Source organism: Suillus subalutaceus, assembly GCF_016647625.1.
Source record: "Suillus subalutaceus strain FC151 chromosome Unknown DFJ58scaffold_1, whole genome shotgun sequence".
NCBI lineage: Eukaryota > Fungi > Basidiomycota > Agaricomycetes > Boletales > Suillaceae > Suillus > Suillus subalutaceus.
Window position 1 is genome coordinate 1003988 of NW_024540250.1, and position 27760 is coordinate 1031747.

The following is a 27760-nucleotide window of genomic DNA, read 5'->3' on the forward strand; positions in this document are numbered from 1 at the left end:
CAACGAATCCATCTTTTGACCTGATTGAAATTCGCTGCTTCTCAATCGGTCGAACACAGATTCGTTGCTTCAGTAATGCCATTACGTTATCAGGGAGGCAAAAAGAATATCATCCTGGACTTCAAAAGAACTGACAGACCAAGGCACCCAGACCTATGATATAGCACCGTCGCACCGCTCAATTGTAGTGCGCGTCGCTTGGGCACCTCAAACCTAGTGCAGAATTCCTGCCGTGATCTGCAAAAAAAAGAGTCTATTGCATCTTACAACAACGTTCCTTTTGACGAGAGGAACAAAAGTGTGAAAGGAAGATTCGATCAGTCCAGGGACCTGGTAGATGAGTTTTGTGCCCAGGGTCGGAGTATTGGCCACCAGATACCTGACTACCTGCAGTGAGTCAAAGAGCTGGCTAAGATCTCCAGAAACCCACCTGTGACTTGTACTTAGTTGAACTGAACTGCTGAACCTCCGACTGTGCCGATCTTGCCCGAGTCCTAAGGCTTCCAAGTGCATTCCGAGATGGGCCAACGCTTGCGCAGCGATCAACTTGACGTGGTCCTATTAGAACTCAAGTTACTCAGCGGAGTTGAGCTCGGAGTACTTGAGATTCGGCGATCTCCTGAACGAAAGACTTCTCTTTTTCGCCGTCCGAGTCACCGGACACATTCGCGTTGCCATTTACATTGAAACCTGGCAACCAGAGTCTCGGCTTGAAGCCGCGCGTACCTGAATAGAAGTTCTGGGTTTGCCACTTCAATATGGAATTGAGGGTACCAGAAGGTCCTGTCCACCCATGAAGCCGCGTAAACTAACACGCCAGTACTTACTACATAATTCGACCAAGATCTCCTCTGAGTCCTCCCTATCCCACCATCGAGTGTGATGCATTTACCTGTAGAGCTACAAGCATAGAGGATCCACTTTCAAGTTGGTCCACTGCATAAATTCGGCGGTAAGTAGCGCGGCGGAGCATGACAGAGAAGAGCTGATGAAGTGCCACCATCCTGCAAGCTTGCTCAAGCTGTAGAGCTGCATGATTAGGGCTACCTCGTTGCACCATGAAATCCAGACGTCAACACGTAACATTCCATAATTAACCCGCCACCTCTTTGGATCCATTGATTGGACTAGAGCCTTACTGCGCTCAAGATCATGAATTCGGAATTTCGAGCTTGTCCGAGTCGATGAAAGAGGTTGATTGGCTGACTAATACAAACACGTAACGTTCACCAAAAGCAGGTCAACAACCTCATGTGCTAACCTTTCGTCCGCCCGTCGCTTCAGCTACTCCAAAGTCCATCAAAGACCTACTTTTTACGATGTCCAGTGACGGAAATTTGTTTGTTCAGGTCGGTTCATATAATACAAACCTACAAGGCGGAGCTGGCGTGCCTCAGGATCTTGTCGATTGGCTCGTTCCAACACTCCAAGTAGCCTCTTTCCTCTCCAAGGAGCCTCGCGCACCAGATATTTTTGCGATCGGCTTCCAGGAACTTCTGCCCCTTCACCTTGGACGTATGTCGTCATGTTCGTACACCATCATTCTGACGTGACACATCCACCAAGTGGCTGGATTGTCCAAGGCTGTGATCGACGATAGGGACGCGCATATTCGTAGTCAGATTGAGAAGCATACTCCCGGCAAAGAGTCTTACACGCTCGTTGCGAAGGCTGTGAACGTTGGTGTCGCGCTTCTCGTGTATGCACGAGATAGTGGTGTCGCGCGCCGAGTTTGTGATGTGCAAACCCAATGGACCGGGACAGGCCCAGCTTACATGGGTAACAAAGGTGCTGTTGGCATACGTTTCCGCATATCAGACAGAGGGAGCAAAGCTGGAGAAGTTTTCACGTATGTTTCATGTTCATAATGGCTTGTGTCCCGAACAAACGCTTTCCAGGTTTGTGTGTGCTCACCTCACCGCACACGAGCCAAAGCTCGCTCGACGGGTCGCAGATTACCATCACATTGTTAGCACTCTTCTCTTCCCTCCACTACCGTCATCTCCTTCCTCTTCCCCGACTACCATGTATTCGACGTCACACCTATTCTTCCTCGGCGACCTCAACTTCCGTATAACAATACCGCCGTCACGTCCACATGTGCAAACTTCCCAACCCTATAATGTTCTTGCAATGTTGAAGGATGACGTATCTCGTGAACAGTTGAAGGAATTTGACCAACTTCTGAACCAGCGGAGGAAAGGGACGGCTTTCATCGGTCTGCGCGAGGGTCCATTCTGGACATTCAAATGCACATATAAATACAAGCTTGGAGAGGTCGACCGGTACAGGTGTGTCATTTTTTATCATGATTTTCTCCTGCTTACTCAACCTTGACAGCACTAAACGGACCCCATCTTGGACCGATAGGATAATGTATGCGACTCATACTGATTCCCCTGACACACCTGAGAAATCTAACATCACCAACATTTTGTACACATCAATACCGTCATACATTACGTCAGATCATGTAAGTTCTCATCACCATTTTACTTCGCATCTAATAGGTGAGCAGAAACCTGTCGTCTGCCTACTACTCCTTCCATCACCCACCGCTACATCGTCCCCCGAAACATGTGCACCTCCCATGCTCCGGTTGCCCTTATCGTACACGCCCACGCCTGATCCGCGTGCTACGCTGAAACGGTACACTGGCCGTACGCTTGATCGTATCATTGGGTCCATATGGTGGCTTCTCACAGTGGTTGGAGCCGGCTCAGCCATTGTTGGGATTTTTAACTTCTTTCTGGGGCTCGCCGCATGGAGATGGTGGAAAGCACCAGCTGTATCTATTGCCGATGCTGATACTTGAGCCAACGTTGATATAAATTATGAATATTCGAAGTGTTGACATTATGGATCACAGCCACCTATACTGTATAATTATCTATGTTGGCTTTTGAGTGTCACATCCTCCCGACTCTTCGTCCTCATCAATGTGAACAAGAGTATCCTCCCTAGTTATCGTAACATGGATCACTGGAACTGTACCTTCAACATCATCCTCGTTCGTAGGTGGGTGCACTAGTGCTAGCAAGATGAGAGAGATTATCATCAGCACCACGGTCAAAACAAAGATTGCACCAGGGAAGGTCGCGACGGTCTTAAAATACACAAAGCCAAACAATGCAGGACCCAAGATCTGAGAACTATATCGAATGCGTTAGAGCTCGAGTTGGCCAAAATTGACTTTCCTACCCGAGAGCTTGTACAACACTAATGGCGCCAAAAAGCCTTCCAGCTTCACCCTTTCCTCCTCTTTTGTTGTAAACATCGAGCGCGAATGCTTGGATAGCAGGCGAGTACCCGGCGCCCAGTGATTGCAAGATGGCTCCGGAGGCGAAGACGAGACCATTGGAAGCAAATATCATTACCACGAACGCAAGAATGTCAAGAACGACAGAGATTCGAGCGAGATTGAGATCAAATTTCGAAGAATGAGAGGGTGGTCTAGCGTTGTTTTGCCTACTTGGATGGGTCTGTGATGACAAGTTCTGAAGTGGCTCGTCCGGGGCAGTGGGGAGCTGCACGGGCGCCGGCTTCAGAAGCTTGATGATAACTAGGGGGATTGAATTCGTATTGAACAAAGGTGGGTACGAGTTATTGGTACAAACCAGGCAAGATGACAGCCAAGAACAGCGCACGGACAGCTCCAGTGAAGGCCACGTAGTAGCTAATCTAAAAGGTTGTCAGATCTAGTGACGACATCCTTGCGTTTTCTTACCGTTTCCGATGACCACTTGAAATTTGCTGCGACATACTGTAACATGCATGTCACCAGACCCTGTGGGAAAATTAAGTGTAAGTATTGGAGATACCACGAAGATATAATGGCGCCACACCATCAGAGACATCGTGAACCCATAGCTAGCAGCGATTAAGCATAAACTCCAGTCTCTCTTGGAGCGTTTGAGTGGGTTTCCGCCAACACTAATAGGCTCGGGCAGAAGAACTGCTAGAGGGCTGAAGAACATCATGGCACCCTTTAAGACGGATGCAACCCTCAGAGTGCCATCATTCCGCCTTTCAAGTGATGCCTGTCGTCTTTTCTGGGCGCCAAATGCTCTCGCTTTTGTTTGGGATTCGGGGATGATCAAAAACATGGAAGCAGCGTGCAGCGCATGGACAGTTGCAGCTAAATAAAACGTGGAAAGTGTCGAGCCCGTCGCCCGAATCAAGATGCCTCCAATGACAGGACCGAGGGCTACACCAACAAACATGGTGCCCAATGCCAGAGAAAACATACCAGATCTATCAATGATTATTTATTTGAGTAGAAAATAGGTGAATTTGCAACCCTACCGCTCAGAACGATGGGTACTGTCGGCGAGATAGGCATGTGAAGCCGCAATCCCGGTTGTCATCCCTTAAAATACGTTAAACACTGACCTATCTCGAATGACATGCTCTGACTTACCACCAACCATACCGTCTAATGCAAAACCGAGTATCAAGAACCAGTATCCGCCTGGGAGCCGTTCCACAAAGAATGCAGTGACGATGAAGATTAAATCATTAGCAAGCAAACCGAGCATCGAGATGCCCATGACTGATGTTCGGCCAAAACGGTCTGAGAGCTGGAGAGCGGGAGGTCACGGGAACATCAAAAAACATGAATGGAGTGACTTACCGAACCCCACCAAGCGGTTGTAAGGCAGCTCAAAATACCCATAGTAGTGCTCAGAACTACCTCAGTATAAGTGCCTCTCTGTTGTATAAAGAAAGACAATAAAACCAACCTGCAGACAACTGCGCGACGGCAGCTTGCACGACTGGGTCGGACGCGCATTGGTCGCGGTCGGGAACTTGAACGTGTGACTGTTGGTAGCTTGTATCTGCGGGAACGTATAGAGACACATGTTGAGTAGACACAATCGGGGCACTGGGATCATCTAGAGCCAATCCGTCGTGTAGAGTGCTAGCCGCGCCCATGGATAACATTGAATGTGGCTGAGCTAGATGTAGCGCGCCGTTCGGTTCATACTGTAACTCATTCCCGGGCGCATGAACACGACATGCGAGAACAGTGTACATCTCCACCCGAGGACCAATGACTGCAGAGAAGCCTATCGATGCTAGAGGCGTAGCAAATATCAACCTGCTTGAATGGTCAATATTATCTCCGACACAACAGGCTCACTCGCTGACCAGTAGGGGGACGGTCGTTTCCACCACGGCAGTACCTTCCATGCTGTAACTTCTTCGTCATGTTCTTCGTCTTCTCGGTCAAGCTGGACCGACCCGTCCTGGTCCACGAGCATGCGTTCTGACTGTTGCTGCGGGTGCACTAGGTCGTGCAGGGTGTGTTCATCGACTGGAACGCCAGGCAAGATCAACCCTTCAGGCTGGGGAATATATCCACCCCTCGAGGAAGCCACAGATGTGTTTCTGGATGATCTTCGAGACATGGTGGCCGTTGGCGTTGAACGTTGAGGGCTGAAGGGTGTGATAATTTATTTTAATACGTACCGCGAGGTGCTCTGCCCGGAGTCACGTTGGTTACTGCAACTCACATGCATGTAGCACTAGCACATGTTTGTACTAGCCGATCATTCAAATATTCAATATCAACTGTCATTTACCGATAAGTCGGATTTTGGATTAATGTCACTAACCTTGCACTAACCTTATCTTATCTTGCTTGACTCATCGTCATATATGTCGGTAAGCCCGTAGTACACGCATCTGCCTCTTCTTGCTATAACTTCGTTTCTAGTCGACAGCAAGGACAGTGGATATCAACGAGGATGTCTCAAAGGCTCTTAGAAAATTTCGGTTTCAGCGTAGGAGCCAGGGACACGCAGCAATCGTTATCAAGATCAACAAGGCTGCTCTCAAAATGGTCGTAGACGAGGAGTATGATGATATTTCAATCGCAGACCTTGTAGAGGGTACGATCATCCTGGAACTATCTTTCATCTCTTCACTGTTTGCACACTCCAGAGCTGCCTCGAAATTCTCCCAGATATGTCGTGTTGTCATATGAACTCAAACACCGCGATGGCAGGACATCATTCCCACTCGTGCTTATCAACTGGGCTCCATCATCATCCGAGACAACCATGATGACCTTGCATGCTAGCGCCCTCCTTGATTTTCAAAGAGTCGTGAGTACTGTGCCAAAGCCTATTCTATCAAGACTTCACTCAATGACGCTTACAATGCTCCAGGCAGAAGCAAACAAGACTATCGAAGTTCGAGATGTGGAAGAAGGACTCACTAAGGAAATCGTGGACGATAAACTTCTATCTTAACCTGTTAGATTTATATCCGCGCCCGCAATACAACAGGTCGGACATACCGTGGACGCCACGCTTTTACATATCATAATGTCTACAGTAGTTTCGGAACGTTCATCGACTTGATCTTGTTGGCTCGACAGTAGAACCCCGCTCTCAATTTAACAATCATGAGCTCTTGCTGATACGAATCCTACTGGATGGATGAGTGAGCTAGCTTATATTTGTCCTCGCGTAGACATTGCCGGAAGCCTTGAAAATAGCCCTTTGGAGTCTGAGAAGTTGGTGCTTTGTTCATCCTGCTTGGATCTCCTTCCCCACTCAACTTACAATGAGTGCAGATCAGTTACTTCTCAAGTCAAAGATCGGTGTTCCGACCAACATGAAATCCAGACCTGGGTCAGCGAGGAGGAAATGTCGAGCAGGTTTGCGATCACACTGAATCATTATCACTCTTGCTTTGGACCATCTGACTCATACACATACCTCCACCATAGAAAAATAGACCAATATACTCACGCCGGCAATGCTGCAAAAATTAGAATAGGGAGTGCTTGATAATGCGGGTGGACTATACATGGTCTATTCCCTAGGAATGAATGGGCTACTCCGTTTTGAGGGAGCTTCGATAACGGGAGGAAGCGATTGAACCATCTCTTTGGTACCAGCAGGGAAAGGTAGATCATCCACACCCTTGGGAAGGACGCTCTCGTAAAGGCCTTTAGCTTGGTTTGCATTTGCGAGACAAAGCATTTTCTTCTTTGCATCGCGAACAAGGACGTGTGCATCGTCAACTCCTGGCACTGCGCCCTTGACAAAAATCAGGTCGAGGGTCGTGTCAACACGGACCACGGGAAGATTCTGGACAGTGGTTCGTTCGCCTCCCAGTCGGCCTGCCATCTTCTTACCGGGCCAGACTCTACCCGGGTCCTATAAATCAGACTCAGTAGGGATGTTGCTCAAATTAATAGACACGAACTTGGTGCTGTCCAGTCGCACCGGCTGAACGATGTGATACAGAAACACCATGGCTTGCACGTAAACCCTTGAAATTCCACCGCTTCATAGTGCCTTGAAATCCCTTCCCGATACTGGATTGCCTGAGTCAAACATGCAAAGATGATACGGAGAACTCACGAATTGGCAATCACGTCCACAAATTGCCCAGGTACAAAGTGAATGGCGGAAAGTGTCGTTCCTGAGTAACTTTCCTGTCATGGAAGATTGGAAAACGTGTTCTCGAGGAACTCACCAACAGGGACGTGTGCATCGGGGGTGATAGGGAACTCCTTCACGATATACTTCGGCTTAACATGAGCCGTCCGGAAATGACCCCTCATCTGATGCGTTGTTGTCCTCTTTGGACGGTCGGACGCACCAAGTTGGACTGCATGATACTCGGTGCGGTCTGGACGCACATGTACAATATTCTTGGTCACTTGACAGTTCTCCAGCTACGACATATATGAGAACAAGAGAAAAGCACATGCAAACCCGCCCACCTGCAGCACCGTGACTGGAACGCGCGCGCCGTGGTCATCCCATATAGCGGTCATTCCACGTTTACGCGCAATGAGACCAGTGCGTATCGAATTCGGTGTCCATTTGGCAGACGTCACAGAAGAACTGGGGTTTACGGTTCGTGCCCATGCAATGCGGGTCGAACTAAATTGTCGACGTTGTGAAATGAGTTGCCATGGCCTCGGCGCGAGTGCCCAATGTTTAAGCATGGTCGAAAACAACCTTAACTCTGCGGCTTTACTGAAAGAAAATGTTGTCGGAGGTCGGAGCTTTATTCCCATGCTCATAATTAAGCCACGCATTAAGATAACTTGCTGCATTCTTTGAACCTTGTCTGGTGTTTGCGCAGATGGAATGGAACATTGGCCTGCGGATGAACGACACAAAACATTGCCTGTAAAGAAACAGGCCCGGGGAAGGGGAAACAAAAGGCTCCAAGTTCACGACACTCAGTATTGGAATCGTCCTTCCCTCGATTATGGAACCTTTGGTAGTGCGACCCTCGTGTCATCTGACGGACGGCTAGCTTGGACAACTGTTGTTGATACATCAAATGGTGAGTTTGAACTTTGTGCATGAGTTAGCATGATCTTAGTTGGCAATTCATTCAGCTCGAAGAGTGACACCAGTTGAAGCGGGGCGTTGTATTTTTCCAGCCACTCGACCTGTGAATCCGACGCCAAGTCGTCTTGCGCAGTGGAGGCGAATCGAAGAAGGAGTATGAGTTTCATCCATGTTCTTAGCGTTATCTTGACGTTGTGCATCCCATAATAGCTCAACTTCGTTAGAACATGTTTCCCGGACGCCGATTTCCCTGCGGAGCTCATCAAGGCGGAATTCCAGTCCGACGAACGACAAAACCGAGAGTTAAAAGTCTACGATCCTTTGAGAGGCAATCTCATTAGCATTGTACCATCTTCTAGCACCCCTCAAACATCACTAATTCTCTTTCCGGTGGGAGAAACCAGCAATGAATTGAGTAGGTCGTCGTGCCCAATCTCGCCCTTATTTGTTAATCTCAGCTTGAATACCAGATATTTCATTTATATCCGCTACTAATTCCGACTCTACTTTTCACGCGCCTGGGCACGCTGCGTCCAAGTTCGAGACACCTATTCTCCAGATCTCAACTCCAAATGCATCGAATTCACCTCTGAAGCACGGCACCAATCCTGTTTTAGTCAGAACACTCTCCGCAACATCTCTGTTGAGCATTGAATCGGCGGATGAAGGCACCGACTTCAAGGCCACAAGGGAGGTGGACATATTATCTGATGACACAGGAGGCAAAAGCGTAGTAGATGCTGCATTTTCACCCCATGACTCGGATATCATTGCTGTGAACACCTCTGGAGCACTTTACAACTGCAGTATATATCAAGGAGCGAAAGCTGTGTTTGTAACTTTTTTTTGTTCAATTTCACTGGTCTCATGCCTTCATCAGGCGGCGCATAGGGGTTAACCAAGTTCGTTTTGAGAACACAAACGGAGACCAATTTTGGAGGCTTCGTCCGTCTGACCAAGGCTACTTCCTAGCGTCAAGTAGCTGCATTCAACATCTCGATTTCAGGGTACGACTTCCAGTAGAACATAATGATTTCTCGGCTAACTCAGAGATAGTCGAGCCAGCCTACTGTTGACCTATTTTCCACTGATCAGTTGGGCTCTGTTGTGACATCTTTTGACTGGTTAGAGCGAGAACATCTCCTCACCATTTCGACGACATCGGAGCTCCTATGGTTGGACAATCGGTACCCGAAGAAAATGCTTCTGAGCTTCAAGCACAACCGAGCGCGTGATAGATCGCTCAATGTCAGAGCTGTACAGTTAGACAGCGGTACGGAACCAGCGAAATATTGTTCCTCTTTATTCACTTATTTTCCATTATAGGCCCTCTGACTTTCTTAAGTTCGCTTAAAAGCGGACTCATCACTATTTATGACGTGTCTCGAGGAAATGACAATCTGATCCACTGTCATTCCGTTCCAACATCTTTACCTCACGACGGAGATATGGGTGCGTCTGAGGCGGAAAGTACATTTTTTGTCCAGCCCGATAGGTCCACCTTTTCCCTCTTGCGGCTCTCCGGACAAGGCAGTCTCCACTGCCAAGACTTTGCTGTATATCGCAATGGCATGGACGTACTTCCAAGACAGACTAGTGGCACTAGCCACGAATGGTCCGCCGATGTGCAGAAACTAGCTCAAAGAGCAAAGGAGCTTCAACCTCAGTACGGGCCACTGAGCGCAAGGCATTTCTCAGAGTTAAACCTACGGACTGCGTATCAGAGTGAGCATTGGTGATTTAGTTTGGTCCTGATGCTGATTTTGGTTGCAGAAATTTTCGTTACGGGGGGTGTTAAAGAACAAGCTGCCTCCGAGGGCGAACTTGCCGTGATAACAGAGAAGCTATCTCAGTTTTGGGAAAGGACAAATAATTCTGACAAGGCAATGTTGACCTTGTGAGGCGTGTTCAAACATTTGTCGTCCTTAGACACTGATCCGTTATATTATCAGGTATGATGTCTGCCTTAGCGCTGACGAAGAGCCAGACGAAGCTTCACGAGCGAACTTTTTTGCTGGCGGGATCATCAACTCGAATCATGGGTACAAAACGCTTGTACGCAACGAGCTACCGGTTCAGGAAATTACGAGTGGTGCAGCATGGTCTTGCGATTTCAAGCCGTTTCTCTGCCGTATGGGGCTTGGTCGCGTGGACCACTGGCAGGAGATGCATAGTGCTCTGGAAGCCTTCAGTTTGTCATACTCGAACGATGCCCCTGGGACATTCGTGCAACAAGAGGAAGAGTCACGAGAACAGCTCATCCTCGATTTGGCCCTTTCTAGCATGGTATTTTCAGCTCAACCTGTTTCCATGCCCGCTGCTCCGATCCAAGTTGACGATGTGGAGATTATGTCTCTTGCCGCAAAATCTCTAATACTTGACGACGAACTTCCCGAAATTCAGTTTGGCTACCTGCGTCCATATCCCAAGCTTTGTATCGACCATTACCCTGATGCTTCCAGGGACAAGGACGCTGTCGCAGAACCTGCGCAGGATGTAGATTTTTTCCAGTCCGCTGGGTGTACGATTGTTGTTGAGGGAGTGGGAGGTTGGAACGGACGTCGAGTCCTATACATATCATGATCCATACAACACAGAAGGCGACGATTCTATTGCTCCTTCCCGAGAACGGGCACTCCCCACCGCACCGGTTGCTACGCAAACGACGACTACAACATCACAACGCCCTCCGCTGATTGTTGTAGGTTTCGAGCCCCGTCCACCTCCCATACATATTGCCCAGAATCACTGGGGAAGGTCCGGCACCCAGCCTCAAGGTTTCACTTTACCAACCACAGATATTCGATATGAGAATTATCCTGAACCTTCTCAAGCCTCCCAAGAATTGATGACGAGTACCCAAGTGTTACCTGGACCGTATGGTGGTCGAAATGCTCCGAATAAGAAGCTTGTGAAGAAGAGGCTGGGTGGATTCTGATCAGTACTTAGTATATGCCCTCGAGGTTGGTGTAATACGCAATTGGTAGCATTTCCCGGACCATGGTGTCATTTATAGACGCGTCGGGAATACGAAATTTAAATATAGGCACATAAGCCCGTCAGCCAAATATGGGTAATTTTCATGACGCGTGACACCTCCGACACTCTTCAGGCATATATATCGAATTGCCTTTGAAGATCCCTATCTCCTCTCCAACTCTTCTTTCTGGCTCCAACTGAGATCACGCCCGGCCTTTCTCGACACGGACTGGCAGAGGCACGAAACTGGACTTTTCGTCTGGTCCAGCAAGAAGAGTTATGGATGGAACAAGGTACGCCCGTAATCTGGACTTCTCCCAAGGTCGTAGTTCTTGAAAAGTCTCCAGCCCACCAATAAACCCCTGGTTCAACAGGGATGGTTTCAACGACGTTCTGAAGCGTATGTATGATGAAAATCACACGTTAATTTTGCAATAACTCCTCTGCTAGGAAATAAGCCAGTGGTCTGCGCTCTCTCAGCTAGCTACATTTCAACCTTTGTTGGATATCCAGTACGTTTGCCCTTTCTACAATGAAACAACTTGCGAATCTAGCTGTCTTCTAGTTGGATTCTTTGAAGTCGAGACTACAGACCACCAAGACAAGGATGCCAGTACTCAAGCTTGCTGGTATCGTCTATCGGGAAGAAGGAGTAACCGGCTTCTATAGAGGTCTCTGGATACCGCTTGTCACGATTTCGTTTGTCCGTGAGTTATCACATGTTGTCTTGTCTGCTCTTGATAAGCCTAACGACAGTCCAGGTGCTGCTTCATTCACAATATACAGTAGTACAAAAGAATACTGTCGTAAAAACAACTATTTTACAGGTGATAGAGCTTCTGATGCTGCTCTCGCGGGCGGTCTCAGTGGCGCCTTGTCTGGATCATTGATTTCATTTACCAGTGCACGTGCGTGCTCTTTTAACTGTGTATTTCAAACATCTGACATGTGAAACTAGCCTTCGAACTTGTCAAGGTATTTTTATTTGGCCAATTTGTCTGGGAAGGTAATCTTCCAAGTCTGTTGACAGGTTCGAAGGCAACTGGAATATAGCATAGCCGCAACTAAAGGCGTACAAATGGTTAAACCCCCAAATACTATCGATGCTGTCCGAGAAATTTTTCGAACTCACGGGCTGTCCGGGCTCTGGATAGGGTTCCGTCTCCACTTTGGCAAGTGATGTACTTCGCTTTTTGTTACTCTGATTGACCTGCTCTATAGTGCGAGATACGGCTGGCACTGCTTTGTACTTTTTTGAATATGATGCTATGCGACATCTATTGGGCCGCCAGCGCTCGGGAGAGCAGGGACCAACACCAGCATGGCTGCCGATACCCACATCCTTGATTCCCTTCGTCTGTGGTTCGCTGGCCGGCGTGTCTTCATGGGCATTGATATATCCGCTTGATGTGTTAGTCCACATCTTTCCCCTTGCCCCAAAACTCATTTTCTTCCCACCTTTTATCAGAGTAAAGACCAAGTCCAGCAACGTGCTTTAGCTGGCACTCCTCCGAAAGGAGTATGGGAAACCCTCCGTCGCCTCGTGCGCGGTACGGCAGACCAATACAGTCATGTTACTATGGCTCAAAATTCATTAGGTCCGGATCCTAAGGATCCAAAGCCAGTCCTTGCTGGCATAGCACGCATATATCGCGGTCTCGGCGTCAGTGCAGTGCGGAGCATCACGACGCACGGGCTTCTCTGGACGTTATTCGATATCACGTCGCATTATATCGATCATCTACACTGACTTTCAAAGCGTTATTATTGGGATCCCACCTAGTCGCTTCTCACTTAGAGACCAGGCATGTACTATAGCATCCGGTTTAGGATTGCCTCGTCTATTCACTATAATCCATATCATCCGAAATACTTTAGCAGTCAATAACAGTCAATATATGTTACCTAAAGTTACGTGGCAGACTCTGCGATATAAAGCTCAAGCTTCAAGGTTATACTTGTCAGATAACTTTTGTCACCACACTCACTCCCTGTCCTGGAAATGGAGAATGTACCAGAACAGATAATCTCCTCACAAGTGAGTCGCCGGGGTAGCTCAGCTGGGAGAGCAACAGACTGAAGTAATGAAAAGGCGATGTCTTCTGGAGGTCCCGTGTTCAATCCACGGTCCTGGCATTTCTTTTTACTCAAGGTTATAAGATTTATGTCTTCAAAACGCGATGTGTACACAGTATGAACGTAACGATATCAAGCGATGGTGTACTTTCCATAGTCTTTCTCTGGGTCATATATCTATGTCTTGATTAACAGGATATTGATACAGGAGGAATGCTCTGCTTACCTCCCATCGAGAGGCCGGAAAGATGTGCTTAAACCGTTGGTACCAGCTCCTCTCCACTACTTTACCAGCGTGTGACTCATCTTTCTCCTTGGTCGCATCAGCAAGCAAGCGAATATCATCATGAACGTCAAAATTAAACAATGGGCCGCTCTTTCCACGAGCTTTGTTGATGATGAAGTCATAGAACGTATGATGCTGTCGAAATACATTGAAATGAATGATCAACAGGGAAACCCAAACTCAAACTTACGTGAGGTATTATGAGGTCCTCCTTGATGTACATCAAGTTGTCAACGCTAACGCCTCGCAATTCCGGGAACTGCTGCCGGCACTTCTCCAAGAAGGCGCTAATGGTATCACCTTTCTTACACTAAAGCATCCCGCGAATGAGAAATTGAGCGCCAGATCAATACGATAACATACCACAACCGACTTCCTGTGACCACTCCCATCCCAATAAGAATAGGTGATCTCGATTTCTTCCTGTTTAAGTTCCTCTTGTCTGCGAATCCATTCTTGGCGCAACCTTTCACGCTCTTTCCTCTCCGCTTCCTCTCGTTCGCGGTCCGGGAGGAATGATGTATCAACATTAGGATTCTTACGGAACTTGGCGCGCTTGGACGCTTGTTCACCGTTCTCGACCTCAGGAGTTTGACGTGACGAGGTGTCTCCTTCGACGTCGCCTTCGTCATCCATGGCAAATGATAAGGTAGCCTTTGCCTTCTTGCGTTTCTTTACCCTCTTTGTTTCGTCCCTAAACAAATCCTCCACGGAATATAAGCCATCTTTCCACACAGTCGTCACGGCACAAGAGAGAATGGCAATGGATACTGAAAATGACATACTTGAGTTCGTTGGTGCGAGCAGCCTCGCGTGCCTTTGCCTCTTCTAGCTCTTTCCTTCTCTGCTGAAAGTCCTCCAGCCTCACTAGACCGATAGTCTGGTTCTTGAGAGTCTCCTCCATGGAGTCATTTTGCCCGACAAATTTGTTGGCTGAGGGACGGGATTTTTCCGTTTCGTTGATGAGAGTCTGTTTTTGGCGTTCATACTCTTCACGATTCTGAGCGCGCTGTTTGATGAAAGCATCCTCGCGACGTCCTTCGGCGTTGTTAGCAGCCATGAAGGTTTTGGTTGCGTGAAGGTGTGGTGTGAAGCGCGAAGTTGAGTCGCGGAGTATGAAATTACTTTTCAAGCTTCAAGCGTTGAAGTTCGCTGCTCCCTTCTAAATATTGTTTGTCCGAGTGAGCCATGGTCCACGTCTTGGGGGTGCAGCTCCCAGACTACCAGTATGCAAGGGTGCGCTATAACGAGTTGTTTCTAAAGGCTTTGCTCACTGTTGAGTTAGTTCGCCTTGACTGCATTCTATGGCATTGGCCATAAAACTGCACATCGACTTTGTGCACGTCTTCAAATTCACGACAAGTGCAAAGTTCGGAGTCTATCACCCCATCAAATCACAGAACTTGCCGCGTTCCTTTCCTCTCCTTCTACTTCAACACCTATTCCTCGCTTTCCACTAGCTACGCCGTCCTATAAACCTCCCTCGGCCTCCACTCCACTCGCGATCCTGAAGGAGGAGACGAAGAAGCTCTCACAAAGGGCATGGGCAGATCCATTGCGAAACATCAAGATTGAGAGCGAAGCAAGGAGAGTGGTCAAGGATAATATCGCGCATCAACGCATGATAGGCAGTTACGTTGGCAAGAGGCATGCCATGGGTCTTCCCGTCCGCGGCCAGAATACCCAAAACAATGCGCGGACCGCGAAGAAACTCAACAGGGTCGATCGTCGTGGCTGAGGGTGTTCATTATGTATGTTCCTATATCCTCGGAAGTTTACCGGACCCCGTACTTGTCCCGTATTCGTCTTCTAGATAATACACTATTTCTAAGTACATCCGAGGTGGCTTCTCTAGTCGTCTCCGACCGGCACTTCTTCTTCCAGGTACTTCAGCAATGTCACCCGAATCTCCGTGCTCTCGTCACCGCGAAGTACATCAGACAAAAATTCCACCTGCACCTGCATCTGGACCTTTGAAATGGGTGTGATGCATAGTTGCGCCGATTATTTTAGTTTGTGGACTTACCATCTCAAGTGCTCCTCTAAGAACACCGCACAGCACGTTACTAAACCATAGCCCTCCTTCCAAAGCTTCGTCAGGGAGTTCGACAAATTCAGCCAAGGGATTCTCATCCAGGGTCAGAATGAACGACGAGCCAGGAACTCCTGACTGTTGAGCTGCACTAGTGGAGCGGGAAGAAGGAGGTGGAGCACCAGAGTGCGTGACTGTTGGTGTGATATTTAGAAAGGATTTAAACCCGACCTTCAAATGAGATGCCTCTAAGAACGTTAGCTCAGGGGGTGTAGTAGTAAACGCACACCTTCGCCACCACCTCGCCTACTTCTCGGAAGTCAGAGCAGCGACCTAAAGAGCTCCTTGCAAGGAAGTCCTCGATCAACCGCGTTCCAATGTTATATCCCATTTTCTCGAGTTGCTTGTTCACTTCAGCATAATCTTCATAGTCCTGGATCAACTGGACGACAAGGGCGCCATATGTAAGAGCAAATAGCTCTGAATTCTGTTGTGCGGTCAGTCGGGGTCTCATTGACCCAAAGACGCGACGCAAAGTCTAAACCTCACGATTTTATCTGTGCGACTTTTCCAAAGGTCCTCTCCGATGGCTTTGTACTGTTTGCTCGTCGTCGCCATCGTCGACGAAAGTGAGATGAATGACTAGTTGCCAAATTGGGCTGAATCGAAAGAATGAATCCACGTGCCTGTCAACTCTAGCAAACCTACTATTATCATCAGAGCTGCTCGAAAAATATGTCACGTCCAGAGTACCAGGCCCCACCAGAGATTGTATATCTTATTTTCGCTGATTTACGGGCTATGTGAGACTGACTTTTGGACATCTATAGTATTATGGCGACGCTGAAGCCAAAAAATATACTCAAAAGTATGCTTGTTCATATATGCATCCCCTTGCCGTTCTCAGTGTCATACAAGCACCCGTAATCAACAGATCCAGGCGGATATGACATACCGTGCTCTTGAGTTGCTCAATATTCCTCCGGATGAACCTGCTTTTCTGTTAGATATAGGATGTGGATCGGGGCTTTCAAGTGAGATTTTGGAGGAGGAAGGACACATCTGGGCAGGTGTAGATATCGCGCCAAGTATGCTCGGTGAGTACCAAGGTTTTAGCATAGTAAGCACTTGACGTGGGCTGATCATAACCAGAGGTCGCACTGGAGAGGGATATTGACGGCGACCTTTTCTTGCAAGACATCGGTCAGGGATTTGGTTTCCGACCAGGAAGCTTCGATGGAGCAATAAGGTCCGTGATTGGACTTCCTTTTCGTGATTTTATCTCACAGTCTACTAGTATATCTGTCTTGCAATGGCTTCTAAATGCTGAAACATCGCATCCAACGTCATCTCCACCACACCGCCTCACTCGTTTCTTCACGACTCTACACTCTGCTCTTCGAAATCCATCCCGAGCAGTCTTTCAATTTTACCCGACTTCCGACGACCAGATACAGCTGATTACCTCGATAGCGCAGAAGGCCGGCTTTGGAGGAGGTGTCGTCGTAGATTACCCAAATTCCAAGAAAGCAAGGAAGGTGTTCCTATGCTTGTTTGTTGGCGGAGGAGGCACGCAGCAGCAAATACCTAAGGGCGTAGAGGGTGAAGACGACGAGCAAGTAAGATTCGAGAGAAGAAGGGAGAAGGAAAGGAAGAGGGATGTAAGTGGGAAGAGAAAGAACATGAAAGACAGGGATTGGATCCTGAAGAAAAAAGAGGCAAGTCAGGTGGAAACTGACCATGCCTATTTACTCACTGATATTACTAGTTGTATCGCCAACGAGGAAAAGAAGGGGTACCAAGAGATTCAAAATTCACTGGCCGCAAGCGCAAGCCAGTCTTCTAGTGGAATTTATCGCAGTATTTCACGAACGCCGGATCTTCGTGAAAGGATACCATACAAGTACCTACGTCTACTCATGTCCGTCTATCCACAAATAGCTCGGGGAGGGTCTTGACCGCATCCTGAGCATTGTTCCTGATGAACAAGCCTTGGAGGGCAGCCATGCTAATTTCCCTCCCATTAGACATCTCTTTGACAGTTAATTCCTCTACCTGCTGCCCCATGCGTTCTACAAGCTCCGGTTGGACAGACTCACTATCGCCATAGAAACGTGTAAAGAGCGTGCGTGCCTGTGTGGGTGACGCATTATCAACAAGCACGCTTAGATCAACACGCCCCGGTCTGATGAGTGCAGGATCCAAATTTCCGAAGTGATTTGTCGTCATGAAGATAATCCGCTCTTCTCCCGAGGCAACACCATCCAAAGCGTTCAAAAAGCCAGAGAATGTGACAGAGGACTGATACCTATAGTATATGCTGTTAGCCACGCGTTCCGAAGTATCGGACTCATTGGCTCACCCATCCTCACTTGTTTGCATGCGTTTGTTAAATGCGGCATCCACGTCTTCGATGAGTATAAAGCTACGCTCTGGGCATTTGATAACAGGTGATTGAGTTTATCATCGCCGAGTCCTCGTTCTGACAAATTGAGTAGACATATGTCATACGATAACGATCCTGCCAAAGCTTGAATATAGGAAGTCTTCCCTGAACCAGGAGGGCCATGCAGGAGATATCCTCTTCGATAAGGGATGCCCCGGTCCGCATACCATTGACGCCGTTGCAAGAACGCCTTGACATCCTGTTCTACCTTTTCACTTACACCCGTATCCAGCACGACACTGTGTAGTGGACGCTTTCGCCGAGGTTGACCAAATGGCTTCCATTCGATCCCCCATGCGGTTCTGATCACGAGTTTTCCTTCTTGACCGCGGAGAGCAAGGTCACGTGCTTCTGCGAGGAGCTTCGAGAAAAGATGGCGATCTCTGGACAGTGTTGTTACTGTCACAGTTTCCCATGGCGTGCCCGACATGAGTTGCATCGAGCGGGTCTCACGTTCTCTTTTCATCTTGATCGTAATGTTATGGAAATATGTTCCGGTGTGACACATAATGCGACTGACCTGCATCCAAGCTCCGCCGTACTTGAACCAATGCGTTCCTGGACCCGCGACTAGCCTGAATAGAACAGAAGAACTCCCATTGCTGCGTTGCTCGACCGCAGTTTCGACACTTAGTTGATGACTGCGCAACCAAGACTCGGTTCTTCGAGAAGAAGTTGGAGCAGCTGATTGTGCATTATGTGCAAGCCATGCGAGAAACCACTCGTATGCGCGATCTTTGTTGTTCACTTCTAATGATACAAGGAGACGCCGGCGAAGTGTGGTAGTACCAAAGACCAGACCTTGGCGAAGTACAGTTAGACCAACGCCGACGCCCTGGTTGATGTGTCAAATTGTGAACAAAGAAATTTTAGATATGTAGTACGGACCATGAGACCGAAACCAGCCTGGAAGTAGGGGCTATACTTTCGAATACCTCTCAGTAACTCGCAGGTCGCCATAGATATTACGGAGAACGTACTTATCACCTATAAGGCTGCTAATGATGGAGGATGAGGCTGCCCCTGCATCTTGGGGTATTGCAAGACCAGTACTCGACAAGCCTGGTGCATTGGCAACCTGGCCTTCCAGAGAAGCACCGTGGATAGCCATGACGGGCCAGTATCAGTCGAAGACTCGAAACCAGAGAAAGCTTGATAGGCAACTGGCCCAAGCTGGTCTCCCTAAAGATAGAAGATGCTTCTTTGTTATGGACGAGCCTAGGCTAGTACGAGGTACTACTAGCTATAGTAGTAGTACTAGTAGTAGAGCAAAAAAAATCGGACCGATTCCTAATTTGGAGCGCGTTTGTTAGCGCGACTGCCTGTTTTTCTCGTTATCCTCTTCCATCGCGGTGCCATGGTCAAGCACTCGTCCATTGCCGAGGCATACTCCATTCTCGGTCTTCAAGAGGTATAAGATTATTGTTTTTGTAGAAGTGAGTATAATCAAACATCATGTTTAGGGTGCCACTCTTGAGGAGGTCAAGTCTGCTTATAGGCAGGTGAGTTGTCCAGGCAAAAATACATCGGCGGCTATTCCAATAATATAATGTTCAGCATGCGCTGCGCACTCATCCAGACAAAAATCCCAACAATGCCGATGCTACTGCACAGTTTCAGGCAGTCGGTGATGCATACACTGTCCTCCAAAGGCACCTGGATCCACCTACGGGCCCCAGACGGATGCATTCTCATGGCATGGACGACGACGAATATGACGACTACGAGGACTACGGGGACTACGAGGACGATCTCTATGACTCTGAGGACGAAGCAGCCCGCACTGCATTTTTCAAGTACGTTATTACAGTCGCCTACAGACGTAAACTCCTGACTCATTCTTCACAGATACGTTTTCTCCCAGTTTGTGAATGGGGTACATATGCGGTTTAAGCGATGTAAGTGATTTATTTCCCTAGTTGCAATTCGATGGAAATAGAACGCCTGGTGTAGCCGACCCTCACCGTAATTATCGTCGTCGATCTCTCTCCCCTGAAACCCCCGAACAATATAGGGCTCGAATCGAACGGACTCGCGCAGAGCAAATCGAGGCCGAAAAACGGCGCGCTGAAGAGGCAGCTGAACGCAAAGCTTTTGAAGCACGGCAACGCGAGAAGGGTATGTAACTCGTCTTCAGTCGTTACAATTATAAATTACCCCTTTCTAGAACGTAAAGAGGCAGCTGAGAGGCAACAAGCTAAATTAGCGTCCAAAAAGGCAGAATCTGTAGCCGCTCGTAAAAGAGCGGCTGAGACTGCTGAGGCTCAGCAACGGCGTGCCCAGACCATAAGATCAGAAGCTTTTTCGGCTGCACGTAAGGGAGACGCCATCAAAGTCAGGAAGGCGGTTTGGGAAGAAAATGTCGATGCTGCTGGAGGCGAAATCAAACCTGGTTGCGAAACCCACGTCAAGAGGCCACCTGAAGATCCGAAGGAAACACTGTTACATATTGCTACACAGCGAAGTGATGTCGACCTCGTGGTGTGGCTAGACGCCCACAGTCAGTCACGTTGCTTTAATTACCGCTGTCACGAGTTAATTAACCCGTTCTAGGTGCAGATCCGGAAGAGCGCAACTCTGCAGGGCTGTCGGCCTTCCACTTGGCTCTTCGGCATGGTTGCATCCCAATCATAAACCATTTCTTCCAGTCATATGATCCGAAGCAAGACGACGACCATAGTGCAATTTATAGCCTCTCACCACCAATGTCGCTTCTTTCTCTAGCTTTGGAATCTGGCCAGCCCGAGGTTGTGTGGTTGATCCTCGAAAAGGGTCTGGCTTCCACCCAAGATATCGGAAATGCGTGGACGCAGGTTACGTCTGGACAGACCAATCAGCCCCTGTTCAAGAAACTTCCCCGAGATAGTGTCAAGTTTTCAGAGATCCAGAACCTTCTGATGACGTTTGGAGGGTTCACACCGCCACCCACACCAAAGGTCTCGATCTCAAAGGATACGAGACATAATTCACCTTCTCCCCTTTCGCCGTTTGCGCCGGACGGCTCTGCCAAGAGTCGTCAGCAGGCTCGTCCTAAAAAACCAAGCGTCAATCAAGTTCGTCCCAACGCCCAACCTGCCAAATTACCCCACAACAGCGCCCCCCCTCCCCCCTCAGAACCCAGCAAAATCCCTGCGCGGGGTCCCGGTGGCGGACGTGGGCAGGGTCGCGGACGGGGTCGTGGACGGGGTCGTGGTCGCGGACGTGGAACCTAGATTGTTATTCAGTGATCCCATACCTCTGTTCCGTGTACTCCTCGGCATCAGCATATCTCATGATTCTTTCATTTCATTCTTTCATCACTTGGCACATACCTCTCCTTCACATCAAGCCTCTTCTTGACGCACCATGCATGCATAAGTATCAATTGCGTCATCCCATAGTCTTGCTAGAGCTGACATCATGATCGCTAGCTAATGTTTATATCGCAAATTTGTGTAATATTTACTCTATGCGCATACACCACTCGTATGTAAATTAAATCGTTTGTAGCATTCTTTGATTGCCTCGGCTGAGCAAGTATTATCATTAATGAATATTTGCTCTTGTTTGATTTCAAAGCTGTTGACAAAGATGGCCAAACATGCTCCCTGGTGCTTCAACCTTGACCACATTGGTCCTTTCATTACACCCAGCTGTCAATCTATACACCAAACCACTGACATCATGGGTCGACTAGCGGAGATGCAGAGGAAGCTCCTCGAGGTATGTCATTCATCTGGCTGCCGAAGCATTGTCGTTAATTTACGTGTCCAGCAAATGATGGGCCCTGAGGCAATGGGAGTTGCCAATGCCAACCTCGTCTGGTCTGACGATAAAGTTTGCCGGAACTTTCTGTGCGGGACATGCCCGCATGCACTTTTCACAAACACTGTACGTTGATTCGCTACTTTTTTTGAGTACTTAAATAGAACTTCTCAACTTAGAAAATGGATCTTGGAGCATGCCCAAAGTCACACACGGAGCGATTGAAGACAGAGTTTCTGGCAGCTAGAGAGGCAAACCCGAGTGACCCTATATTTTCTCGTTTCCAAATGGAGTATGAGTCGAACATATTTGCCTTTGTGGACGAGTGCGACAGAAGGATTCGGGCTGCGCACCGAAGGTTGGAGAAGACTCCAGAGGAGAACGCGAAGACAACCAATTTGATGCGAGAAATTGCTGAGATCGAGTTGGCTATTCAGGGTGGGACTGAGAAGATCGAGACCCTTGGTATGTACTTTCCCTTTGGGAATTTGCCTGCTTTCTTACATTCCCTAGGTGAACAAGGAAAGGTTGATGAGTCAATGAGGGAGATGGCCGCCATTGAAGCTTTGAAGAGCGAGAAATCAGAAAAGGAGGTATGTTGCGCCCTCGATTTATTTCTACCATGGGAACAGGATCTCATTTTGTTGGATCTAGCGCGAGCTTCAGCAACTCACAGACACGTCCGGGGCCTCCGGCCATCAGAAACTCCGAGTGTGTGACGTTTGCGGTGCATATCTTTCTGTGCTTGATTCCGACCGGCGCCTTGCGGACCACTTTGGAGGCAAGGTATGTTGTTTTTCATATCAATTCGCCTGAAAAAATAGATTCTCACGTTTCGGTAGATGCACTTGGGTTATCACGAGTTGCGAAACATGCTAGGCAAGTTTCGGGAAGAGCGCGAAAAGCGTAAAATGCCACCTCCGTCTTCTGCACCTCCCTCCGGCGCAGCCGGGGGTGCAAGCAAACCCGGCGGTGAGCGAGGTAGCGATCATCGGCCGTCACGTGATGATCGTGAACGTGAACGAGGGTATGATAGACATGCATCGAGATATGAGTAAGTTTGTTGGCGGCCTCAATGATAACGTTTAACTGATGGTTCTTCCAGTGATCGTCGGAGAGATCGTGATCGCTCTCGATCTCCCGGCCGCAGACGATATTGATGTAGCAAGGTGTTTTGATAATGTATTACTCTTGGAAAGGGTTGTTTGTAACCGGGGATACGAACCATCGTGGGTTGCATCGTGGATCCAGTGAGGCGCCGAACTTTGAGACGATTGTAGTATGTATGTACATATACGTCGAAGGTTCGAGAGAGGCTAGAGTTGAATGCTACAAACATGCTGACCGAGACGGCAAGAGTCGGAAGACCCGTTAAATTGGCTTGATAGTTAGTTCCGTAATCTTTTTCTTGATTTTGTACTAACCTAAAGTAGAGATACCCATTACATTATTTTGGTATAATTATGATGCTTGTGCCTGTGACAATTTAATCGTGACATTAGACAAGTGCATGCAATCTGCATGTTCTTCACTTTCTTGTGTCTTGCTACTACTATTGGATAAAGCCGCGCTTTATTTTGTGTCTTTTCATCCTCATAAAACGCTTCTTGCATTCATCTTATTCCGTCGTGAATCTCACTGACAGTCAGTAGCTTAAAATTCGGGCAGTCTATAAGCATTTCGGAACAACAATCGCAATCTTTCTCTTCAAAGGTTTTCCGTTGCTTTCAACCTCTGGACGCTCTTGTCGCCGTACCATTTCTGTCTATAGAAAATCACGCCTTGATCTTTTGCTCTCTATATCTTTTGCCATAGTCTTCCATAACGGATCTCCCAGGAACTTGGCTGTCAGCGGCTGCCCACAGGTTCCGAAGCACATTTCCTTGATCAATGATGTCCCTTCATGATACGCGGGACTCAAATGTTCAGATGGACACTAGCTCCCTCCAATCGCCATCGAATACCCTTTCTCTAGGTTACCCACCTCTCGTTCCTCAACGCCCTGAGGATCCTCTCATACAAAATACCATGTCTCATACTCCGCGTGAAGCTATTTCCATCTTCCAACGACCGGCGGACCCTAACGCTCTCCACCTCTCTCTTGCAGATACCTCTCCTTCCACTGGAATGCATTCAATGGATGTACTTGATACAAACACCTCATCGCGTGCACCAGCACCTGGCTTTATTTCTGATTTTCCTTGTCGAAATATCTCATACGGCTCAATGTCGCGAATGGATAGTCATCTTGCCCTTCACTCCCCGCAAAGCGCGACCTCGGGCTCCAGCGGTCCTTCATCTGCCGTCCATGGCGTGTCATCTGCATATGCCATGAATACATCGTCCATCATGGTCAACGGACAGTCTATGATTCAATCTGTGCATACCGGAGCGCTGGATTCTTCTGGGTCTCCGGGGGCTTTGGGTAGTTCAGTTTCTGAGCTGGCGTTTCCCCCTTTAAGCAATAGCTCATCAAAGCCCACACAAGACCCAGGTTTTATCTTTCCCCCCCCAGACATACCTGATTCGTTCACTGGGCGCGACAGCTCGCCAGAGACACCCGGCGACTCACACTTACTGGTCGTCGGAGACATACTCAAAACGTAAGTTCTCGTATCTTCTGCTTCAAGACTAAGAATAATTATGTTGGGTAAATACGCAGTATTGCGCACACCGCGCAATCAGCAAGTACAGCATGTTCTCGTGGTCAGGGTCTTGAGGCCAACGTCAGAATTGATGAGCTCAAGAAGACTATTACATTGGTCTCTGAGCTTATTGCTGCCACAAAAATTGCGGATACTCCAGCCATATCACGTAATCCTTCGCCTCGACGCTTTTCTTTGTTGGGCGCAAATTCCAACGTTTCCCCGTCCACACATGGCGCAGTTCCTTTAACGCAAGAGCAATTGGCGTCGGGCATGCACTTTTCCTCTGCAGCAGACTTAGGTACTATGGATGGTCAAAGTAATGGTGATCTTGCGGACATGTCTCGGAAACGATGTGCTTCATCAATGGCTGGTGACCGTGTTATCAAGGCGCCAAAGCGTGAGCCGCAAGAGGACACGCCACTTCATATCATCCCTCCGCCAGTGTCCAGCCAACAGCCCTTCTCTTCTGCTGCTGCGGCCCCCATGACTGATATACGATCCGCGGCTTCATATGTTCCTACAAATGCGTCTGCGGATTCAGCTTCCCGACCAACAAGCTCCGCAGGTCAACCTCCCATAGCAGGGTACGGATTAATTTCACATCAACCGCCCGCCGCATCCATGGGCTTTTCGATACCCATATCTTCAGCACAGCCTCCCTCATCTACGGAATTCATTTCAACGTCACCGCTATCGACAACCATGCCACATTCTGCTCATTTCCCCCCTCCCCCCACCGTCCGGACCTCGTGGTCGGACAGTGCTGCCACATTACCTCATCGCAGCCATCAGCATTCACTTTCGGGTAGTTCTCTCAACGCCGGCATCAATTTTCATTCGATACCCAGCAATGGCTCGTCTCTTGGACCACTCCCATTTTCAACAACCGGAACATTCCCTTCATCATCTTCACAGCCACGTTCTCTCACGAATACCGGCTCGGGCATTACCCCGCCGATTGGCAGAGTTTCTAGATCTAGTTCTTTCACGACTAGCAATGTAAATCCATTGGCGTTCGGAATATCCGAGGTAACTCCCTCCAATGCCCTTGATTTTTTGAATTCAGCACCTACTGCACAATCGCTTGGGTCGCATAGTCCAACTTCATCTCTTGAAGGAGAACATGACGAGTCCGATGTCTCTCACAGCCCGCCTGAGTCCTCGGGATTGAGGATGACTTCTCACCATTCAAGTTCATCTCGCACTGTCGCGGGGCATGACGTCCGTTCTCTCGTTACACGACAATCTACAGAGAATTTGTCTCCGACATCAACGCAAGGGCACAGCAATGAAGTTCCGCAAGAGTATCGCGCGGAAGTTGACCGTATCTTCTTCGAGTTCTTGAACAGTATCTGTTCAAATTGTGAGTCTTCCTCCGAATCATTTCTATCATTAATATAACTTCTTTTCCTGTAGTGGATGCCACCGATGCGAAAGGGGAGCCGATACATCAAACATTAATGGCAAAGAAAATGCAACGTCTAGATGAGTCACCTGATTTTCGACCATTTAAATTCCGGATACAGGCTTTCACAAATGCATTTTTGGAAGAGGTGCGTAATCTTTGGAAACACGAGGCGATCGATGAGATATTGACGCTCATGCAGCTGGCCAAACAAGGTTACCCAGAAGAGAAAATTCCTATGAAGAAGGCTAGCCCATGAGATCGATCATCTGATGATAACCTGACTGAACTTTGATTTCGTGCAGATCCGCAACTACCTGTGGAACCAACCGTATATCTCGCGCTTCAACGAGGATGGTAAAAAGACCAAGTCTAAGGGTAATCATATTTGGAACATAGATGCAAAGAAGAGCCCTCATGATGGCACTTGGACTTTTCGCCCTTTCCATCGGAAAGTAGCTGGCTCGCCGCCTGGTGTTGCTTACGTTGGCCTTCGGTGGTCTTGGGCACCTCGTATATGGGATCCACAGGCGTCGCGATCGAACTTGATAGTTACGTATGCATCGCCGTCCCTCCCATCATGGCTATTTTGGGAAGACGATGTGCTGTCAGGAACACCTCCCCCGGATGCAGAGAGCTGTGACATCACGGTTGTGGCCCGTGTACGTTTCATCTGTGTGGACGTCCATTATTATCTAACGCCAGCGGCGTAGTATGTTCAAGATGGGCAAGAAGAGCTGCTGTCGCAGACCTTCCATCTTAATATTGTGCCTGTCTCGAACCTTGACACCTCGTTCTCTGCCTCGCGTCGCGGTTCTATGAATGGGGAGATGCACAAGCCACGTCGTGTGGCAACTGATTCCACAGTTCCTCAGGCATCTCCCAGGTCAGTGTCAGTCCGTATTTAAGGACGTCCACTCTCACGTGTTCCATTCCAGGCCGTTAAGGTCCCAACCATCGTCTGGTGGTCTGGTGTCACCAGTTGCCACGCGTGATGCGCAAGTGATTCAAGTGCTGACGTCAGCTGCTCAGCGTGTCGCTCAAGAAGCTCAGTCTCAAATAATCTCTTCCGCGACACCAGGCGAGCCCGGCCCTGAGCTGCAGGCCCTCGCGAAGCAACAGCATGTGTTAACAATTACCGCACAAGCGTTCGACCAAGAAGTGACTGGTCAACAACGGTCGGAGATTGGCCCACAGGCAACTACTGTGTTAGCAGCAGCGGCACAACAGGTCGTATTCCAGGCCGCACGCCAAGTAGTTGCGGATCGCTCTGCCGCTGTTGCGAGTCAGATCTCCGCGGGTTTCACTCCCCCACCTGATGCTGCTACACAGGTGACTGTTAATGAAGTGTCAGTTGCCACGCAATCAGCCGTTGCACAGGCTGTCGAAATCACTGGACCGTTATCCAACGAGGTTGACGTCCTGATGACGGCAAGTTCCTTGTTGCAACAACAGATTAGAGCTCCAGTAAGTCCATTTTCAGCGATGTTCGATTCCGCTCAACGATCAATGCCCATGAACTCTTCGCATTCCCACTCTGCCGGAACACTACCTCTAGCCCCATCATATCCAGCAACCATGACTGCTCAATCCAGTGTTGGTGTCGTTCATTATCCATCCGCTATGTCTTCTGGTAGCTTGTCAGACTTTGGTCAACTATCATGATGCTCCGCGATTCTTAGCATATCTCATTTAGGGTTTTGGGACTCATTATGTGTCGTTGGGTTATCTGCTTATCTCACTTGCTTCATCATCTCCTATAGAAATCCGGCACGGCATTCAATCATTATCGTGACTCGAGAGTGTAAAAGAGGGTC

The 27760-nt window shown here is 48.5% G+C and overlaps 13 protein-coding genes and 1 non-coding gene across 14 annotated transcripts; 9 read left to right on the forward strand and 5 right to left on the reverse strand.

Moving 5' to 3' along the window:
• Positions 1 to 1319: 1319 nt before the first annotated feature.
• On the forward strand, positions 1320 to 2815 carry DFJ58DRAFT_649145 (inositol polyphosphate phosphatase; the record flags this gene model as incomplete). Its single annotated transcript, XM_041381511.1, has 5 exons — positions 1320 to 1515; positions 1567 to 1849; positions 1899 to 2291; positions 2341 to 2473; positions 2519 to 2815. 5 exons carry the CDS (start codon positions 1320 to 1322, stop codon positions 2813 to 2815), a joined length of 1302 nt encoding a protein of 433 aa, XP_041251441.1.
• Positions 2816 to 2852: 37 nt separating this feature from the next.
• On the reverse strand, positions 2853 to 5558 carry DFJ58DRAFT_13125 (MFS general substrate transporter). Its single transcript, XM_041378790.1, has 10 exons — positions 5152 to 5558; positions 4743 to 5101; positions 4634 to 4689; positions 4421 to 4580; positions 4306 to 4369; positions 3846 to 4254; positions 3728 to 3787; positions 3618 to 3681; positions 3202 to 3562; positions 2853 to 3152 (listed from the first exon to the last, which is right to left on the reverse strand). The coding sequence occupies exons 1-10, from the start codon at positions 5409 to 5411 to the stop codon at positions 2891 to 2893; spliced, it is 2055 nt and encodes a 684-aa protein (XP_041251442.1). The 5' UTR covers positions 5412 to 5558; the 3' UTR covers positions 2853 to 2890.
• DFJ58DRAFT_753479 (uncharacterized protein) lies at positions 5557 to 6489 on the forward strand. Its single transcript, XM_041387921.1, has 4 exons — positions 5557 to 5667; positions 5720 to 5894; positions 5947 to 6110; positions 6174 to 6489. Exons 1-4 carry the CDS (start codon positions 5662 to 5664, stop codon positions 6255 to 6257), a joined length of 429 nt encoding a protein of 142 aa, XP_041251443.1. The 5' UTR covers positions 5557 to 5661; the 3' UTR covers positions 6258 to 6489.
• Positions 6490 to 6769: 280 nt separating this feature from the next.
• DFJ58DRAFT_753481 (translation protein) lies at positions 6770 to 8008 on the reverse strand. The gene is made up of 5 exons (XM_041387922.1): positions 7745 to 8008; positions 7495 to 7696; positions 7380 to 7440; positions 7222 to 7333; positions 6770 to 7172 (listed from the first exon to the last, which is right to left on the reverse strand). Exons 1-5 carry the CDS (start codon positions 7970 to 7972, stop codon positions 6825 to 6827), a joined length of 951 nt encoding a protein of 316 aa, XP_041251444.1. The 5' UTR covers positions 7973 to 8008; the 3' UTR covers positions 6770 to 6824.
• A 109-nt stretch (positions 8009 to 8117) lies between these two features.
• DFJ58DRAFT_712609 (uncharacterized protein) lies at positions 8118 to 13056 on the forward strand (the record flags this gene model as incomplete). The annotated part of the gene is made up of 22 exons (XM_041383872.1): positions 8118 to 8319; positions 8375 to 8481; positions 8538 to 8742; positions 8798 to 9158; positions 9208 to 9334; positions 9423 to 9600; positions 9654 to 10052; positions 10101 to 10224; positions 10280 to 10823; positions 10870 to 11028; positions 11071 to 11104; positions 11162 to 11254; positions 11509 to 11599; positions 11654 to 11706; positions 11757 to 11818; positions 11872 to 12013; positions 12068 to 12214; positions 12265 to 12281; positions 12337 to 12478; positions 12528 to 12721; positions 12775 to 12856; positions 12905 to 13056. 22 exons carry the CDS (start codon positions 8118 to 8120, stop codon positions 13054 to 13056), a joined length of 3615 nt encoding a protein of 1204 aa, XP_041251445.1.
• Positions 13057 to 13351: 295 nt separating this feature from the next.
• DFJ58DRAFT_t7 lies at positions 13352 to 13442 on the forward strand. The gene has a single exon. It is a non-coding gene; the product is annotated as a tRNA-Phe (tRNA).
• Positions 13443 to 13454: 12 nt separating this feature from the next.
• DFJ58DRAFT_753492 (XAP5, circadian clock regulator-domain-containing protein) lies at positions 13455 to 14768 on the reverse strand. The gene is made up of 5 exons (XM_041387923.1): positions 14454 to 14768; positions 14032 to 14362; positions 13859 to 13978; positions 13609 to 13803; positions 13455 to 13559 (listed from the first exon to the last, which is right to left on the reverse strand). Exons 1-5 carry the CDS (start codon positions 14726 to 14728, stop codon positions 13515 to 13517), a joined length of 966 nt encoding a protein of 321 aa, XP_041251446.1. The 5' UTR covers positions 14729 to 14768; the 3' UTR covers positions 13455 to 13514.
• Positions 14769 to 14788: 20 nt separating this feature from the next.
• DFJ58DRAFT_13270 (mitochondrial 30S ribosomal protein S13) lies at positions 14789 to 15684 on the forward strand. Its single transcript, XM_041378800.1, has 2 exons — positions 14789 to 14904; positions 14954 to 15684. The coding sequence occupies exons 1-2, from the start codon at positions 14857 to 14859 to the stop codon at positions 15404 to 15406; spliced, it is 501 nt and encodes a 166-aa protein (XP_041251447.1). The 5' UTR covers positions 14789 to 14856; the 3' UTR covers positions 15407 to 15684.
• On the reverse strand, positions 15273 to 16318 carry DFJ58DRAFT_851659 (BET3 family protein; the record flags this gene model as incomplete). Its single annotated transcript, XM_041393821.1, has 4 exons — positions 15273 to 15639; positions 15695 to 15931; positions 15990 to 16187; positions 16250 to 16318. The coding sequence occupies 4 exons, from the start codon at positions 16316 to 16318 to the stop codon at positions 15520 to 15522; spliced, it is 624 nt and encodes a 207-aa protein (XP_041251448.1). The 3' UTR covers positions 15273 to 15519.
• Positions 16319 to 16359: 41 nt separating this feature from the next.
• DFJ58DRAFT_13251 (S-adenosyl-L-methionine-dependent methyltransferase) lies at positions 16360 to 17760 on the forward strand. The gene is made up of 6 exons (XM_041378797.1): positions 16360 to 16471; positions 16531 to 16568; positions 16619 to 16797; positions 16853 to 16949; positions 16998 to 17418; positions 17469 to 17760. Exons 1-6 carry the CDS (start codon positions 16436 to 16438, stop codon positions 17544 to 17546), a joined length of 849 nt encoding a protein of 282 aa, XP_041251449.1. The 5' UTR covers positions 16360 to 16435; the 3' UTR covers positions 17547 to 17760.
• Positions 17618 to 19257, reverse strand: DFJ58DRAFT_712614 (BCS1 N terminal-domain-containing protein; the record flags this gene model as incomplete). The annotated part of the gene is made up of 6 exons (XM_041383873.1): positions 17618 to 18008; positions 18063 to 18125; positions 18149 to 18612; positions 18667 to 18981; positions 19035 to 19065; positions 19127 to 19257. The coding sequence occupies 6 exons, from the start codon at positions 19255 to 19257 to the stop codon at positions 17618 to 17620; spliced, it is 1395 nt and encodes a 464-aa protein (XP_041251450.1).
• A 152-nt stretch (positions 19258 to 19409) lies between these two features.
• On the forward strand, positions 19410 to 21516 carry DFJ58DRAFT_13255 (DnaJ domain-containing protein). Its single transcript, XM_041378798.1, has 7 exons — positions 19410 to 19557; positions 19610 to 19648; positions 19704 to 19942; positions 19995 to 20044; positions 20100 to 20264; positions 20314 to 20646; positions 20700 to 21516. The coding sequence occupies exons 1-7, from the start codon at positions 19504 to 19506 to the stop codon at positions 21356 to 21358; spliced, it is 1539 nt and encodes a 512-aa protein (XP_041251451.1). The 5' UTR covers positions 19410 to 19503; the 3' UTR covers positions 21359 to 21516.
• A 293-nt stretch (positions 21517 to 21809) lies between these two features.
• DFJ58DRAFT_648707 (uncharacterized protein) lies at positions 21810 to 23050 on the forward strand (the record flags this gene model as incomplete). Its single annotated transcript, XM_041381489.1, has 7 exons — positions 21810 to 21848; positions 21900 to 22016; positions 22070 to 22355; positions 22404 to 22483; positions 22545 to 22676; positions 22733 to 22944; positions 22996 to 23050. The coding sequence occupies 7 exons, from the start codon at positions 21810 to 21812 to the stop codon at positions 23048 to 23050; spliced, it is 921 nt and encodes a 306-aa protein (XP_041251452.1).
• Positions 23051 to 23783: 733 nt separating this feature from the next.
• Positions 23784 to 27608, forward strand: DFJ58DRAFT_648204 (uncharacterized protein; the record flags this gene model as incomplete). Its single annotated transcript, XM_041381461.1, has 7 exons — positions 23784 to 24493; positions 24553 to 24916; positions 25193 to 25901; positions 25955 to 26091; positions 26249 to 26605; positions 26657 to 26829; positions 26882 to 27608. 7 exons carry the CDS (start codon positions 23784 to 23786, stop codon positions 27606 to 27608), a joined length of 3177 nt encoding a protein of 1058 aa, XP_041251453.1.
• Between the last annotated feature and the right edge of the window lie 152 nt (positions 27609 to 27760).

What these genes read in the sequence shown, in the direction of transcription:
- DFJ58DRAFT_13125 (XM_041378790.1), bottom strand. Translation starts at nt 5,411, where the DNA reads ATGTCTCGAAGATCATCCAGAAACACATCTGTGGCTTCCTCGAGGGGT. An exon ending in TCAAGTGGTCATCGGAAACG is followed by an intron (nt 3,682 to 3,727) that starts GTAAGAAAACGC and finishes ACAACCTTTTAG; the next exon opens with ATTAGCTACTACGTGGCCTT. An exon ending in AGTGTTGTACAAGCTCTCGG is followed by an intron (nt 3,153 to 3,201) that starts GTAGGAAAGTCA and finishes CATTCGATATAG; the next exon opens with TTCTCAGATCTTGGGTCCTG.
- DFJ58DRAFT_753479 (XM_041387921.1), top strand. An exon ending in AATCGCAGACCTTGTAGAGG is followed by an intron (nt 5,895 to 5,946) that starts GTACGATCATCC and finishes TGCACACTCCAG; the next exon opens with AGCTGCCTCGAAATTCTCCC. An exon ending in TCCTTGATTTTCAAAGAGTC is followed by an intron (nt 6,111 to 6,173) that starts GTGAGTACTGTG and finishes ACAATGCTCCAG; the next exon opens with GCAGAAGCAAACAAGACTAT.
- DFJ58DRAFT_753481 (XM_041387922.1), bottom strand. Translation starts at nt 7,972, where the DNA reads ATGCTTAAACATTGGGCACTCGCGCCGAGGCCATGGCAACTCATTTCA. An exon ending in GTGGACGTGATTGCCAATTC is followed by an intron (nt 7,334 to 7,379) that starts GTGAGTTCTCCG and finishes CAGGCAATCCAG; the next exon opens with TATCGGGAAGGGATTTCAAG. An exon ending in GTGCGACTGGACAGCACCAA is followed by an intron (nt 7,173 to 7,221) that starts GTTCGTGTCTAT and finishes TCTGATTTATAG; the next exon opens with GACCCGGGTAGAGTCTGGCC.
- DFJ58DRAFT_753492 (XM_041387923.1), bottom strand. Translation starts at nt 14,728, where the DNA reads ATGGCTGCTAACAACGCCGAAGGACGTCGCGAGGATGCTTTCATCAAA. An exon ending in GCTCGCACCAACGAACTCAA is followed by an intron (nt 14,363 to 14,453) that starts GTATGTCATTTT and finishes GGATTTGTTTAG; the next exon opens with GGACGAAACAAAGAGGGTAA. An exon ending in GTCACAGGAAGTCGGTTGTG is followed by an intron (nt 13,979 to 14,031) that starts GTATGTTATCGT and finishes GGGATGCTTTAG; the next exon opens with TGTAAGAAAGGTGATACCAT.
- DFJ58DRAFT_13270 (XM_041378800.1), top strand. Translation starts at nt 14,857, where the DNA reads ATGGTCCACGTCTTGGGGGTGCAGCTCCCAGACTACCAGTATGCAAGG. An exon ending in CAGACTACCAGTATGCAAGG is followed by an intron (nt 14,905 to 14,953) that starts GTGCGCTATAAC and finishes CTGTTGAGTTAG; the next exon opens with TTCGCCTTGACTGCATTCTA.
- DFJ58DRAFT_13251 (XM_041378797.1), top strand. Translation starts at nt 16,436, where the DNA reads ATGTCACGTCCAGAGTACCAGGCCCCACCAGAGATT. An exon ending in GCCAAAAAATATACTCAAAA is followed by an intron (nt 16,569 to 16,618) that starts GTATGCTTGTTC and finishes GTGTCATACAAG; the next exon opens with CACCCGTAATCAACAGATCC. An exon ending in TATCGCGCCAAGTATGCTCG is followed by an intron (nt 16,798 to 16,852) that starts GTGAGTACCAAG and finishes GATCATAACCAG; the next exon opens with AGGTCGCACTGGAGAGGGAT.
- DFJ58DRAFT_13255 (XM_041378798.1), top strand. Translation starts at nt 19,504, where the DNA reads ATGGTCAAGCACTCGTCCATTGCCGAGGCATACTCCATTCTCGGTCTT. An exon ending in ACATATGCGGTTTAAGCGAT is followed by an intron (nt 20,045 to 20,099) that starts GTAAGTGATTTA and finishes CGCCTGGTGTAG; the next exon opens with CCGACCCTCACCGTAATTAT. An exon ending in GGTGTGGCTAGACGCCCACA is followed by an intron (nt 20,647 to 20,699) that starts GTCAGTCACGTT and finishes AACCCGTTCTAG; the next exon opens with GTGCAGATCCGGAAGAGCGC.